The 16,644-nt window shown below is 38.2% G+C and overlaps 1 protein-coding gene across 1 annotated transcript in view; it reads right to left on the reverse strand.

Moving 5' to 3' along the window:
* Window positions 1-16,644, reverse strand: part of LRP1B (LDL receptor related protein 1B) — a 1,336,604-nt gene that overhangs the window by 920,576 nt on the left and 399,384 nt on the right. The window contains exon 3 of the mRNA XM_043505072.1: window positions 7,532-7,669. Within this exon, the coding sequence (XP_043361007.1) occupies window positions 7,532-7,669 (138 nt within the window). The remainder of the gene's footprint in view (window positions 1-7,531; window positions 7,670-16,644) is intronic.

A 16,644-nucleotide genomic window follows, 5' to 3' on the forward strand; every position in this document is an offset into this window, starting at 1 on the left:
GCTTTGCTGATATATAACATAGCAGCTTAAGCCTTAAATTTTTTTTCTATCTGCAGTAAATGTGTACGCGCATTTTATCTCTCTCATACTCATACACCTGAACTGGAAAACTGTACATACAAACAGAAAAGAGCTCACTCAGAAAACCTGACTGTTTTTCCATTGCAAGTTAATTTGCATGATAGATAGTGTTCCTGAGGGATTCCTGATACTTAAGACAGATCTACCTGTAAAAGTATAATATACTTTACATTTGTTGTTTATCCAGTGGCTGTGTATTTAGTGCGTTCAGTGTATTATTTTCTGTGACTCACATTATTTTGTCAGTTGGAAAGCCCTCTATGATCATTGTTTCTAAAATACAGCTTGTGATTTGAGGTCCTTTGAAGTGGTTTAAGGATATTTAGTGACTTTTACTGCTGTTTTCGGGTTTTCAGTCAACTTTAAGATAACTATTCATTTTATTTTTTGTAATTGCAGATTGGCCAAGGGAAAAAGCAGAGCAATTTACTTTCTGTAGAATATTTGTTTTACTCTGACTACAATTCAGAGTCAGATCGTCTCCCCACTGTAGGCATATTACATTTTCTTCAACTGTTTATGTTACAGAAAATGTAAGTATTCTTTTATAAATAAACTGCTTAGATGTAGAGATTAGAGGATTTAAGTCACTTCTGTAGCCATGTGAATAATAGGTTCCCTACTAAGTCAGAACATATGACAAGAAATCCAACACAGAGGAAAAGGCCACTAAGCCTATCATGATATTCGCCTTCAGTTTTCTTCCTTCCTTTTTTTAAAAAAAATCTTAAAAGATGTCATTTAAAATGGAAAAAGAGCAAAGAAAAATCACCTTGAACAATACAATCAAAGAGACAAAAAAATAGCATTCAGCATTCCAGTGGCCTCTTCTTTTGAAGTTCCCCTGAGTTTTGTAGAGCGCTAAACTCTTGCCAGTCACTGAACTTATGCAGAACTTTATTAGTACTATAACCTTAAAAGGGGAAAAAAGGATGCTGTATAACTAACTCATATATGAAACCAGCTTAGTACTGTACTTCCCAAAGTCAGATATGGTCTGGGTTTAGAATTTGAGAGTTCATGCTATATACTTTGTGCTATATTTCAGAAAACTACATTTTAAAAAGAACACTTTCAATACTTTGGTTTTCAGGAACAGATAAAAATAGAGATTAGTTGTATGAAATAAGGGAACGCAGATATTTTTCTAACAAATGTACTTTAGCAATGCAAACCAAAGAAGAAGAAATGGCTATTGATAAAAGCGTGATTGCTCCTGTGTCTAAGTTATTGTTAGTGATGACTAATTTTGTATGCTATACTCTTTTCAAATTTATATCAGTCTTGTTTTCTAAAGATATTAGACTGATGGACAGAATACACAACACCTTCCTTTGGGTAACGTGTGCCTCACCTATAATTAGCCCACACTGCACATGTCTTGTTAGCACTGAATTCATCTTTACTGATCAAGTAAAGAGAATTCATGTGAGCAGTGTTTCAAAGAATTCTGAACTTCTAGAGAATGTCAAAACTTAAAAGGTCTGGAGGTTCAGTTAAGACAACTTTGGATACTTCTCTAAACTTTCTTCAAACCTTTTGGGACTATGCCCTTAAGTCACCATTAACACCGCAAAGACAAGTGCCTGACCAATCTTCTGACAAGCTCACACAGAGTAAAGCTAGCTTTTTCTTCTCACCAAACTCATCCAGTACTCTCTTGTCAACTTCCATAGCTTTCCAGCTCTCAGCACCAGGATTATAGCTTTTACCCCCAACCTTTTAAGATTTGTTATAGGTTGTAAGGCCCTCGATACTAACAAGTTTTAATTCATGTGTCCTCAGTTTTATTTTCCACAGGCTGCATTGCATACCAAAATTCAGAGAAATTAAAGCAGAGATGTCTAAGTTATGCATATATACTATTTATACTGCAAGCTCTGTGGAGCAGCAACCACATTCTTGTTACTGGTTTGTTCAATAACTAGAAATAAGTGCTACTGCATGTAAATAAATAATAATAATAATAAAAAATCTTGCAAGAACAGAATCCCATGTGTATCCCAAACTTCCAGGTCTATTAAGTCCAAAGATAGAAATTCAAGCTCCGGAACAAATGTGACTTGGCCTACAGATCTCATGTCTTACATTTTTCTTCACAGCTTTTGTTTCAGTAACAGTGCCAGCATCAATATCTCAATTTTTTCATTCTCCCATCTTGGCACCTTCTTCCACATTGTCCTATGCATAGGATAACCTCCTAATCCTACGGTGTTGCCCTAAACTTTTCCCCATCTCATCTCCGTAAGATTCACTTCTCCCACTTTTGCCCAGAAATTTAACCAGTGAAAATTTTAAATTTGACCAACAAAAATAAAAATATAACATGACTCCTTCCTGTGGGCCTCCCTGGATGCTTGTACTACTACAAGGGGGTAAGGTGAGTGAATAAGAATTCTGCCCCTTTCAAAGTAACATTTCTCAACACTTTAAGGGATACAGGTAAATGTTGCCAGTATATCCATAGCACTTTAGTTGGTTCTATAATGGCCTCATTTATGGGGCAAGCTGCCTGATAGTGTGCCTTGCAGGATATCCAAGAGCTTTTACTGCATATCTTCACCTTCTTCTAATGGAATCTGAAGTTATGCCACCACCCTCTGCAATAGCTCTTCATAAAACCCATGGTTGTTAGATGAGGATGGTGAAAGATGGGGCAATTGCCTTACAGGTGATGAAGATGATACCCCTATCAGTACCACTGTTACTGATGAATCCAGTTCGTCATCTTTTCCCTCTGTGTACACCTGCAGTGCCAGTTGCTGTTCCCTAAGAGGAGAGGGATGATGTGATTCTATGGTAGAGCACATGGACCAGGAGTCTCATTCATAAGGATCCCATAGACCCTTGTAATGCAAGTATGAATGGTTGGTGGGTGTGATGGCTGCATTGGGTACCAGCCATCACTTGGAGTTTAACCTTGCTTGGGCAGAGGACAGGGTAAAACCCTGGGTTAGGGAGGTGATAGTTTGTCGGATTCAGACAACTAGAAGACCAGTGCCATTGTCTCACAGATAGACTAGGGGAATAACACCTTGAGAAGGTGTCCTCCTCTGGGGTTTAGATGTCTCAGAAGATCTGGGCCTGAAAGTAGAGTAGATTGTGGGTCCGAGAGGACTAAGATCTCTCTGGTGTAGAATATGCCTCAGTCCATCCCTGAGTATGAGGGGTCCTGGTTGTTGGTTCCATCTGATCCAGTACCACAATAGACTTAACAGTTGGTGGGGCTGGTACTATTAGAGAGGGAGAGTCCCCTCTGGAGCTATTGGTTGGTATTGGTGGATGTTGGTCCTGCAACATGCTAGAGGTCACAGTCGGCACCAGTGTAGCTTGCTCCTGTCCCCTTTCCCTTCATGGCGGAGAAGCTTAGGCAGACCTAAGACCTGTGCGCCCAACTTGCAAGGAGTTGGGAGGGATCCCTTATCCTGGAAGCAGGCTCAGAGGGTGATCTGTTTGTATGTCTGAGAGAGTGCCCCTTACTCTCATGAGAAGCCTAAGATAATAGATCTTTAGTTTTACCTGATCTGGCCTCTACTCCAGAGTTCATGTTCAGAGGCACACTGCTCGAAGAATGAGGCTGCTGTAGAGAAGGGTCCCCCTGGCTTGGATCTGATTGGAATCTCATGGCTTTCTCCTTGAGGTGCTTCCTCAATATGAGCTCTTGTCCCTTTTAGATCCAGAGTGGAAAGGAGTAACGGATACTGCACTTGGCAGAAATATATCTCCCCGCCAAGGCAGAAAAAACAGCACTGGTGGTTGTCACTGACTGAGAAGGAGGAAGTGTAGGAGATACAGTTTTTAAATCCAGGACTTCTGGGCATAGGCCTACTCCCAAAAGGATGGATGGAGAGGGTCCCCAGGGTGGCGAAAACTAAGCTATACTAACTATGTAAAATACTAGCAAACTATATACAGTTATATTTACAGAAATGAAGAGGATGTGAGGATAGCTCAACACAGACTCAGGACATGAGGTGATAAGAAGGAACTGGAGAGGGAGTCAGACTGCACCTCTCCTTATGCCCTCTAGTCTCAGGTGCATGGTGCACAGGCATATCCACATGTGGAATATACATAGGGTGCAGCTCTTGAAGAATGAATTTTAGCAAACCAAATACACCCCTTAGCTCTGAAGAACACAGAAAAATAATCATATACAATAAAACCATTTTTATTCTCTATTGTCACAAAAATCTGAATTTATGCATTACGCTGCCCAGGGGAAAAAGCATATGTGGCTGTAACAGCATTGTATCTTCTACCATTTTATTCAAAATTCACATAAATTACCCATTTCACACTACAGATATGATAATATTTTCCTTGCCTAACGAAAGCACCCTGCCCTGTATATGTCCATCTGAGTTGTTAATATAATGAATTAACATAAGAATGCAAAATTTAGAAAAAGTATTTTGAATCGTTCTAGTTATTGAATGCTTGAATTCTATTAGTTCTTAATGCATTATGAGAAGTTTCAGTCTCCAAGAGATAAGACCTGTCTTTTGAAAGGGCACATCAGTTTAGAGAATGCCCTTCACCATGTATGTTCACATTCCCATATATGAATGTACTCAGACACATGCATATGCACACACATGATGATATGGCTATCCTAAGTAACATATCAGTCTAATGACAGGTTTCAGAGTAGCAGCCATGTTAGTCTGTATCCACAAAAAGAACAGGAGTACTTGTGGCACCTTAGAGACTAACAAATTTATTTGAGCATAAACTTTTGTGGGCTACAGCCCACTTCACCGGATGCATGCAGTGGAAAATACAGTAGGATGATTTTATATACCCAGAAAACATGAAACAATGGGTGTTACCATACACACTATAATGAGAGTGATCAATTCAGGTGAGCTATTACCAGCAACTTTAAGATATTACCAGAGGTATTTAAGATTTTTCCATTACCTTCCTGATGAACTGAAAATGTTTTTAGATTAACAATTTCATTAATTACATGACATGCAGATAAAAGTCTCTTTTGCCAGTGCCGTGAAGAAATCATATTTTCTGCTAGGTTTCCTAAAACAAAATTTATAATTTTCAGATACTGGTTACTCTTTAAAATAGAAGAACTGTACGTAATTACAGTTACAGTATGCAGTATTTAAAAACAATAGTTTATATAGGCAGAAGGTTAACTACATGACTGATTCATGATCACTCTTCGGTGTCCTACTTATTATATATGCTATTATAACATGCTAGGCATGTTAACTCCATGTTATTTGTCCAGTAATTATTTCATATAGTGTACTTTATGGAGAATGATTTAGTGGTAGTTACTGGTACCAAATCATGCAACCACAATGAGTTTTTACTATAAAGGTAATATAACTACACTGTGATTACAAGTATCAAAAGAGTAGACGTGTTAGTCTGGATCTGTAAAAGCAGCAAAGAGTCCTGTGGCACCTTATAGACTAACAGACGTATTGGACCATAAGCTTTTGTGGGTGAATACCCACTTCGTTGGATGCAACACTTTCGTGGGTGAATACCGACAAAGTGGGTATTCACCCACGAAAGCTTATATCCAATATGTCTGTTAGTCTATAAGGTGCCACAGGACTCTTTGCCACTGTGATTACAGTGTCTTTGTTATAAAATGTGACCCATTTTTAAAAATTATTTGGTTGTCAGATTTTTTTTTTAAATTCTTGGATTCATTTCTTCAGTCTCTTACTTTATTAGAGGCAACAAGTGCCGTTTAATTTAGGGACATATTTTCACATCAGTTTTATATGTGCAAAATGGGTAGTTGCCACTCAGATGAATATTTATGTGCATAGTTGCTCATTTCCCAGCTGCATTAATGACTACTCTAAATAGGGATTTGGGGATTTTGTATTTGGAAGTTTGGCTATCAATTCTTACTCAATTTTTAGTACATAACCACTTCATCATACAGTATTAAGTTTTGTGTATTCAAGTTAGGGCTAAAATCAACTGTCAAGACTCAGCACATTTTCCTAAACTTTACTGTACTCTATGAGAGTGAGCTATTAAGTCAGGTCATATTTATAAAATGTACGGCACATGAAATTTACCACTGGGAAGATACCACATACATTAGAATATTTAGTGATCACTAAATCACTAAGAAGGTAGAGTCCAGAAAATTAAAAATTAACAGAAAATTAAAAGATCTGTCCCCACAGCAGTTATTCCTATGTTATTCCAAAGCGCAGGTTAGCGCTGCAAAATGACAATTGAAGAAAACAAAGAATCTAGTTAATTTATGCTTTAAGTAAGGCCTTAAATTTTAATCCACTTCCTCTCCTGGTTCCACCATACTATTAATCTCCTTTTGTTTAAGGTTTTAAATTCCTAATGAACAAAAACCATTGTCCACTATTTGAATGAGCTTTTTTTAATCCTCTGTCCAGAATAGTTTAAATATGTAAATACATCTATTGAGGATTATGTTTTAATTGTGATTAACTGATAAACACTCTTTTCTATGTAGAACTTATTTGTAACTGAAGAAAGCTTCAATGTGCCCCAGAGATGCTTTCGCCGATTTCATTTATTCATTACTCTGTCCAGGACCAATCCTAAAGTCAATATGCAGGTAAAACATCTATCAAACTCAGAGTGAGTTTTGCGGAATAAAGACTACAGAAACAGGCACTTTATGTTTGACAGTTGATCCCTTTCACTGTGAAAATATAGTTAATAGAGGAACTATCCTCTGCACCATGTCCTCAGCTGCTGTAAAACTGAATAGTTTGGTTTATGACAATTCAGCTACATTCATTTACATCAGATGGAGAGCCACGATGTTTACTTTTGTTTGAGCAGGGTTTTTTGCAGGGGGTGAGGTGGGGTGCTTAGATCTCATGAATATTATTTATGAATTCCTTACAGATAGATTTAAGACAAACTCACCCTTTGAATTGTAAGATTATTTGAATATAATCCCAAGTGAGATGAAATCAAATAGCGTTAACCCTTATGAAAACAAAATCTGAAAGGAAAATTATTTTGGTTGGAAAAATCTAATGTCTTAACACATTAAAAGTGTCAACTTCTTTCCATAGATCTGTTTGTTTTTGACTTTGTTAAACAACTGAGTTTTAGGGGAAAGGTGATTTGTGGAAAACAAGTGTTACCTATTTTCTATACCCTGAAGAAGAACTTTGTTCATACTTCTTTTGGTGCAAACAACTCTTTCATGCAAACTTTGTAATTTTAAAAGAAAAATGCTAGAAAGCCTGTAAGTATTTTTACCTTTGGTTCTTTCAAAATAAACTTTTTTTTAAAAAAGCTGGTTTTGAAATGTACACTAAATGTAATAACATACATACTTATTTTAAAAACATATGGTTAAAAGAAGAAGTTTACTGAATCACTTTGAACTCACACTTAAAAGTGCATCCTTTTAAAAGACCTGAAATTGGTGGAATTTTTTCCCCCCAACACATTCACTTACCCCGACAATGTACTCCTTCATCATACCCATCTGAACAGTCATATACACCATTGCAGAGCTGGGACAAGTGAATACATCTGTTTGTACCGATGCAAATAATATGATTCAGGGGACACTTGAATTCTATTTCCTCAGGACCTAAAAAAAGAATAGGCATAGAAGAATTCATAAACATTTTGTTTATACTCAAAAAATGAAGTGACAGAGAATGCCTTGTATATTGTCATGTATTTGCATAATATTTCCACTTTAAGGCTAGGTACAGGCATTTTATGAACTTGTCTATTCTGCAGCTTTTAAGTGCATTACCAGTAGAATTATATTCTCTTAAATAAGGATTAGCATAATTAAAGACAATCAACTGCTCAAGAAGAATTATTTTATTAAATGACGATAATACAACTTATGGTTTTAGGGAAGATTCGCCTTACTCTAAAGATTATAGATGCTGAAATTCATATTTGCCAACATTCAGGATGGGGCAGTGATTATTTTTAAATAAAGCTTTTAATTTTTATTTTCAATATTACATGAATCTGCCAATGCCAAACAAATCACTAACACAACCCTGGGCCAGGATGTCACCAACCGTATTGAGAAGGAAAAAAAACAACTCAGACACTCAAAATACAAGAAAAACATTCAATTGTTTACATTTCAGAATTTGTATTCCTCTTTCCATGGGTAATCACTCTACATTCTGCCATCAAAACAGTTAGAGAGGTATGGATGGATGATTAATTAACTATATTCCCGGTAACACCTAGAGGCCCCAGCTTTGGTCAGGTCGCCACACTGCTTGGCCCTGTACAGACACTTAGTATGATATAAAAAAAAGTGCCCCCAAAAGTGTACATGCTATTTTAAGATAAAATGCATTGTTAGTTTAACAAAGAAAAGGAGGTGCACAAGAGGTTGGGGACAAAGGAAGCTGTTAGGAGGCAGCTTGTAGCACCCGGATGCTCTGGCTGGGGCCCAGCCCGGTTGAGTTTCGCCTAGCAACAGGGCCACTCCAAACTCCATCAGCTGACTGCTGTCCTCAAGGAAGTATAAACAAAAGTGCAGTGCACTCAGATACAATCACTCATCCACTCCTAGCACCCTATTCCAGTGCCACATTTTGGGCCCGGCAGAGGGATTAGGTATGCCAGCTCTGCACCAGGCCAGCTAAAAGCTCCCTCCTACTCAGCTTGCCAAATGTAGCTACTTTCTAGCCCATTGGAGCCACCTGAAAAGTGCAAAGGAAGCAGGAGAGCATTTGGCCCTATATGTGCTTTTTTTAAACAAATAAATGTCAGTTATTGCTATGGACCACCAGATCAAAATTATATTTTGAAAAATTTGTCTTTATGTAGAATTATTTTGATTTTGCAATTTTCCTTGTAGCAATGCAGATATGCTAGCAAGTACCACTATTGCTATGAGCTGGCCATTATTTACAATATGTTACAACAAACATCAATTTACTACTTAAAACCTGGCAGTCATGATCACAGTTCAGGTGATATTTCTGCCCTCACACCAAAAAACATTAAATTCTGTATTAAAGTTGCAAAAAAAAAAAAATATATATATATATATAGGATACAGAAGAATATGTATGTGCTATGTTTCAAACTCTTTTTGTACATCTAAAAAAATTTAAAAAATGATTGATTATAACCCAACATTATTTTTCAGAGAGCCTTTCATGCAAACTGCATTCTAGAACTATGGAAGTATAAAGGGCCTGAATGCCCATTGAAATCAATGGATAGACCTACTATGGATACCAAGGATGAGGTTCATGCAGCAAATACAAAGATATTAGGAACTGTAGAGGATGATTATGTAGTCCTCAGAGGCAGAGAGAGTGCTCTGACCTTCTGCCCCTGGGGCACCGAACAGCCCTCAGGGCTTGTCTACATTACCCGCTAGATCAACAGGGGGCAATCAATCCTGTGGAGGTCAATTTATCATGTCTAGTCTAGATAGGACAAATCGTCTGCCGAGTGCTTTCCCATCAACTCCGGTACTCCACCAGGGTGACAGGTGCTGGAGGATTCGACAGGAGAGCGTCAGCCATTGCCTTACCACAGTGAAGACACCGCGGTAAATAGATCTAAGTATGTCGACTTCAGCTACGTTATTCACATAGCTAAAATTGCATAACTTAGATCAATCCCCCCCACCCAGACCGGGCCTCAGATAGAAGAGAGGAGCTGGCTGGTATCAGGAACAAGGTTCTGTTCCTCCTCCTATGCACCAGCGACCGTGGTTTGTTCCAGGGCAGACTAAGATTCATCCCTTAAAGGTGTGTAGTACTGGCATGTAGCCTAGGGTTGGGTGCTCCACTGGGATTAGTGGGGTTCTGCTTTGCCAATTAGTATGGCACAGTCAACCCCTTTGGTAGCAATTCTGAAATTCCAGAATAACAGACAGTAAACATTTTCATTGTGCAAAAGCGTCTTAAAACCACACACACAGGCCACCAGCAGCACTAGTGTTAAGTCCAAAGCTGACTACGAAGCGTTACAAAGAGATCTCACAAAACGGGGTGACTAGGCAACCAAATGGCAGATGAAAATCAGTGTTGATGAATGCAAAGTAATGCACACTGGAAAACAATACAACCCATATATACAAAATGATGGAGTCTAAATTAGCTGTTACTGTTCAAGAACAGATTTCAAGATGATCTTGAAATCATCGTGGACAGTTCTCTGAAAACATCCACTCAATGTTCAAAAAAGCTAACAGAATGTTAGGAACCATTAGGAGAGGAGTAGATAATAACATAATGCCAATATAAAAATCCATGGCTTGCCCACACCTTGAATACTGCGTACAGTTCTGGTCACCCGATCACAAAAAATAACCCCACCACTAGAACTCGAAAAGGTACGGAGAAGGGCAACAAAAACGATATGGGGAATGCAACAGCTTGAATATGAGATTAAAAAGACTGGGACTATTAAGCTTGGAAAAGAGAATTGAGAGGGGATATGATAGAGGTCTCTAAAATCATGAATAGTGTGGAGAAAGTGGATAAGGAAATGTTGTTTACCCCTTCACATAATAAAAGAACCAGGGAAGAAATTAATATGTAGTAGGTCTAAAACAAACAAAAGGATGAACTTCTTCACAGAATGCACAGTCAACCTGTGGAATTTATTGCCAGGGGACGTTGTGAAGGCCAAAACTATAAATGGATTAAAAAAAGAAATAGAAAAGTTCATGGAGTATAGGTCCATCAATGGCTATTAGCCAAACTGGTCAGGGATGCAGTCCCATATTCTGGGTGTCCCTAAGCCTCTGATTGCCAGAAGCTGGGACTGGATGACAGGGGATGGATCACCCAATAATTGCCCTATTCTGTTCATTCACTTTGAAGCATCTGGCATTGGCCACTGTCAGAAAACAGGATATTGGGCTAGATGAACCATTGGGTCATACCCATGTTGGCTATTCTTATGCTTAGCTATTGTGTTCAAATGTTTTAAGCTTCCCATTTTCCCCAGGAGACCCTGACTTGTGCGCTTTCTCCTGGGTTCCTGATTGGAAGTCAGACTTAAATAGGAAGCGTGGGTTGGATCCTCTACCCTTGTATCAGCAGTCTCAACTACACTGCTTTGGTCTGTGTTTGGACTAGAAGAGTGTGGGTGAAGTGTCTCAACCCCACACAGACCAGAGAAATGGGGGCACGGGGGCTGAGTGCCTTGCACTCCTCTGAACACAGCAAAGAGGGAGCTTTCAAAGGTGGATTGAAGAGGGGAGAGCAGGGTATGGGGGGGGGGGCTGGAGATGCCTGCTCTCAGGGAGTTGGGTCTGTAACTTTAATGGGATTATGTGGCATTTTTTCTGACTTCAGCTGAGACTGTTTGGGCGCCTCCCTTCCCTCTCCTCTTAGTGGCGCTGACATTTCAGATAATGAGACTCCATCAGGTTGTTAGTGAATAAATATTTTAAAAATCATAAACCCAAACATTTCACTTGTGCTGAACTTGTATTTGTGCTTCAGTTGCACAAGGGCCTAAGATGTACCTAAATGTCTAGAAAATGTATTTATTTTATTGATTTGTATCACCTGCCTATCACTGTATCAAAGCAACTGACATTGAGGAGAGGAAGCAGAAGTAGAAAACACAGCTTTTTGTGTTAAAATAAAAAGGAAGCATATGCATAAATAGTAAATAATGCATATTCATAGAGTCTACAAATTGTGGACCATTCACCATTTGCATGTAAGCTCCAGATTTCTGGATCTTCACCAGTAAAAGGTATAGCTGATAGTTATCAGCTGTAAAGGAGGGAAAATAAAATAATTAAAAGATGGAACAAAAATAAATTAAGTTGTAATAGTTTCATTTAAATGTTACAGGAAAGATTGAATGTGTTAATTACCATTTATGCTATCACTGGGGAAATCTAAGGTCCTATCATTCAATTTGACTGGCACGTTCCCATTGTTCTAAAGACCTCAGGATTTGGCTCTATATTATCTGTTACTAAAGTATAAAGACTGACTCAGAATACAAATATACTGCAATTTTAAATATATTAGCTGAGTTGAAATCAGTTAGAAGATCAGTCACCCACTCCCTAAATCAGATTTCATTGTGAAGGGGGAGGATTTGAAAGGAAGATGAATCTGCTTCAAGAAATATATATTATTACAGAAGCTGTATTTCCAAAGCAAAAAAATACTGTTTGTGAAAACAAATAAGTAATAGATTGAAGAACTGTTTAACATACAAATGTGCTTATTTTGACATTGATTGGTCTGGCTATATGTAGGTAAAATATTTGTGCACCAGCACGTTGTTATTGTAAAACTGGGTAATTGTTGTAAACTTAATTTATACCAGAAACTGTGGTTGAGACCCAAACTGGAGAGGCTTTAAGCAACTAGGAAACCTGGGTCTGTAAAATAAACCTCAGAACTAACATGCCTCAAATATCCATTACAGTCAAGGCCTGTTCCTAGGTGCTCTCCATTTCTGCTGAGCGGTTAGATGTTGCTGTAAAAAGAACAGCTTTAGGGTTACTCCCACAGAGTCCTAGCTGCTTGTTTTACTAACTGAAAAGTGGAGTGGAGGCACAGATTTACTAAGGGCAGTACCAACTCAATTTGTTCACTTGCTCTTTCTCCCTTCCCTTCATGGTGAACCATTCTTAGCAGATTTTGCCATGGTATTTTGGGGGAAGGGAATCCGAAAACCCTGTTTTCTCTCAAGATGATCTCAAAGCAAAGTGGTATGGACAGCTCTAGGGTAGGGGAGGTGGGAGCTGAAAAGCAAAGAGCTCACAATAGGAGACGGGTATGGAACAGAAAACAAGAGACATCAAGATACAGCTACAAACACCGCCAAAGGACGATGCGCTCAAAAATAAAAATAAAATGCCAGTCCTTTAGGACAAATAATAGATAACTTCCATCTTAAATGTCCCAGCCCTCCAGTATTGGGGCAAAGTAACCCAAAAAAATCCTAGGAAGAAATACAAATCAAAACCACAAGGAAACTGGTTCACATTAGGTAGAGATTGTCTCTGAAACAAAATGTTTCACCATTCTGATTCAAAATGTTTTGTTTCACAATAAAAATATTTTAACTTTTTGTTCTGACATGGGACAAAAAATGTTAAAATACCAGAATATCATGAAGGACAATACTTCCAATTTTTGCTCAGCTCTATTGGCAACTAGCCCAGTTAAGTGTCATAATTAATTGGCTTGATAGTCTGCATAAACTAAGAACAATAATCTTGGTCGTGAAATGTTCAAATCATTTGCCAGAATGTTGAATTTGAAAGTGTATATAGAGATACAGACAAAGTAATGGGGGAAAAATAAAAGCCTGGACACACAAAATAACATTCAACATGTCAGACTCATTCATTGTTTTAAAAATATTTTATTAACAATGAAATATAAGTTTAAATTGTATTAATAATAGCATTGTCTAGAGAGGTAGATTGCCAAAGGAAGCTTATAATTTTAGGGAAAAGTCATGTGAATTTCATGATTGTAATTTACCTCAGGTAGTCCTTTGTCTACATCATAAAATCACTTTACAATTCAGTATAATAAATTTGTGCTTAACAAAAAAAACCTGAATATAGGTCATCACTGAAAGATCATATCTTCAAAAATCGCTAGAATAATAAAAATCAGAAATTAGATCACTTAGTCTATCTCCTTGCCCATGCTGCTGTCCACAATATCTTGTTTATTACTTTGGTCAGTCTAGTTCTAAAAGTCCCAAGCATTGGACATTCTATCACTTCCTTTGGAAGGCTATTCCACAGTTTAATGAATCTTACTCTCAGGAAATACTTCCTGGTATTCTGTCTAAATGTTTCCTTTCCAAATTTTAATTGACAGAGAGACTCAGGTAAGAAGTATGATGCTTCTTTGGGCACTCAGGGTTGAGAGTGCCCTTGTTACAACCAGCCTCCAGAATGAGGGAGTCCTGCCTATACTAGCTGTACGTTAGCTCCCTAATGCAATCAGCCTGTCAGCCATCAAGTACTCTTCTGGGCTACCCCAGCTTGTCTTGGCCCTCCAAGTTATCAGCATATGGACCCCGTCCTCTAACACCCTTCAAAGTGTCTCCCTGAGGTATCCAGCCCTGATCATTAGATACTCACAGAAATCCCAGATCCTCTGCTCCCAAAAGACAGTGTTCCACAGTTATATCAGCATTCCTGTATTATGAATAGCACTTGAGTTCAATTATATAACAAAAGGAAATTTATTCAAGAAAAAATAGAAACTCAAATAAAAACCAGTGTGAGAGATGGGAACAAATGGTTTCATATAAGACAATATCATATCATGCTTTCTAGAGACTAAACTAATGAGGCATTCACCTATCTCCTATTAGATAGCTTATCCAAGTTTCAGAGTAGCAGCCGTATTTGCAAAAAGAAAAGGAGTAGTGAGCTGTAGCTCACGAAAGCTTATGCTCTAATAAATTTATTAGTCTCTAAGGTGCCACAAGTACTCCTTTTCTTTTTGCTTATCCAAGTTCTTTCCCCAAGGTTTTCATCCAGTTTGGTTTAGATCTTTTTTATTTATTTATTATTTATTATTTTAATGCCAGGGTGTTCTTCTGCACTCCCAAATATACCAGAACAGACTTTTGTTTTTCACCTCAAAATAGGGTTCCTTCCCTCCTGCCCACTTACCCCTTCATGTTAATTTTCTTCTGAAGTCTCTGCCAGCTCTTAATTAGAAGTTGACTTAAAATGTATGTCTGACATGCAATACATAAAGGTCCACCACTGAAATAAGTGTCTCCCACTGTCCGTAGAAGATTTTCACAAGACATGCTAACTTTGGGTAATCTGCTTTTCAACTACAGACCAACAGAACATATTAGTACAGATACATAACTGTTCACATATTTTCCATACATACATCTCTCAATGGCTATGATGAACAGTGTGACACAGTCTTTCATTAGAGACCTTACATTCTTTTGGGGAACAGGGGATCCTTGCACCCCTATATGGCCCAATTCCCTTTGCCAGTTGGCATCTAGAGTTTGGATCACAGTAAATATGTTCCCTGCCATGCAAATAAAGTCTGACATATTTGACTTTGCCAGTGCATCTAGTAGTTAAAAAAGAAGACTGAGTGTCTTTTGGAGTCCATTCCTGATTTTGCTGCTAAGTTTTGGTTTGGAGGTAAACTGGAAGGCAGTGCAGATTTTTCAGAACATATGTTAAAATATTCTGTATTAGCTGCAGCTTCCAAGTAGACTTCCAGGATCGCTCAATGTAGAACACTTTGTAACTGTCTAGACTGGAAATGAAAAAAAGTCAGAGAACAACACTGGTGAGGTCCACATCAAGGAGAAAACTTGCTAACTTCTAACAAGATGTAGATGGGAAAAAAAAGAACTTCTCTCTGTAATGTAATATCTTAGTTCAGAAGCACTTAAGCCTCCATAACACTTCCAGATTCTGAAACTCTTTGGGAACGGGCAGGTGCAACCCGTTCACAATGGGGCAAACCAACTTTGTTAGATATCATCTGGGCTCTTTCTCTCAGCACTCTCTCTCATTCAATCCCTCTCATTGGGCTAGACAATAGGCACCAAGGAGACTAAATGATCCAGGTCAGATGAGAAAGCTTCCCATTAATGGTAGTTCTATACAAATCATCTCCCTCTCTCCCCAATAATCTTACGTACACATTTAACATGAACAATGTCAGAAGGGAATCCAGCTGAATCCCACATAAGAGAATCCTCAGAGCAATTGCACAGCTCTGCCCTCAAGCAGTGGGACAGAGTGGGATCAATGAAATGAAATCCTTGCCACCCATACAAGCACACAGAGTTAAGGTATCAAACAGAATTAGCACACTTCACAATCCTGCTTTTGAAATTCCCTAAACCTGAAATTCTAGGCAAACCACAGCTACACCTGCAACATTCCCCACTCATGCTGCATTGAGCACCCCATTTAGAGCATGCTAAACCAAGATAGGACTGGTTGCATCATCCAGCCAGCTCTTGATTATACAAGCAAATTCAGGGTCCTCATCTACAGCTAAATCATGGAAAGTGATTATTTTATTAAATTACAAACCTTGCCTTTTTCCAGAGGTCAAGACCCCTAGGATATTCTGACTTATCTCACTGGGGTGTTAGAAGGATTGATTTAAAGATAGTTTTAAAATTTTTAGATCATCAGACAAAAAGTGCTAGAGAACAGTAGTGAAAAGTATATTAAATTTCATGATCTCTAAAATTTACTAAAATAAAAGCAAACAAACACCACCAGGTGAATCCTTACGTTTAGAGATAAGCCAACACAGCTGCTAATTTTCACTAAATGTACATTTTTCTCTGGTTTTTTTTGTTAATGTTTTTGCTGTGAATTGCCCATGGGTTGCTCCTGTAAATAAGAAACTGGCTAGAGTACAAACTTCTTCATTGCTGCATTCAGTTTTCTTGAAATCTGACAATACTATACTTCAGCAGTTTTAATTCTGGGGCAGTTCTGAGCAGAGAAAAATTCCAAATTGGGGGATGACTTTGAGATTTACATTTTTGATATACATTTGTGATGTATAGATCCACCCCCTCTCTCCTACTTGTTTCTGCATTGCTGTGGAGTCA

This window comes from Dermochelys coriacea, chromosome 11, assembly GCF_009764565.3.
Source record: "Dermochelys coriacea isolate rDerCor1 chromosome 11, rDerCor1.pri.v4, whole genome shotgun sequence".
NCBI lineage: Eukaryota > Metazoa > Chordata > Testudines > Dermochelyidae > Dermochelys > Dermochelys coriacea.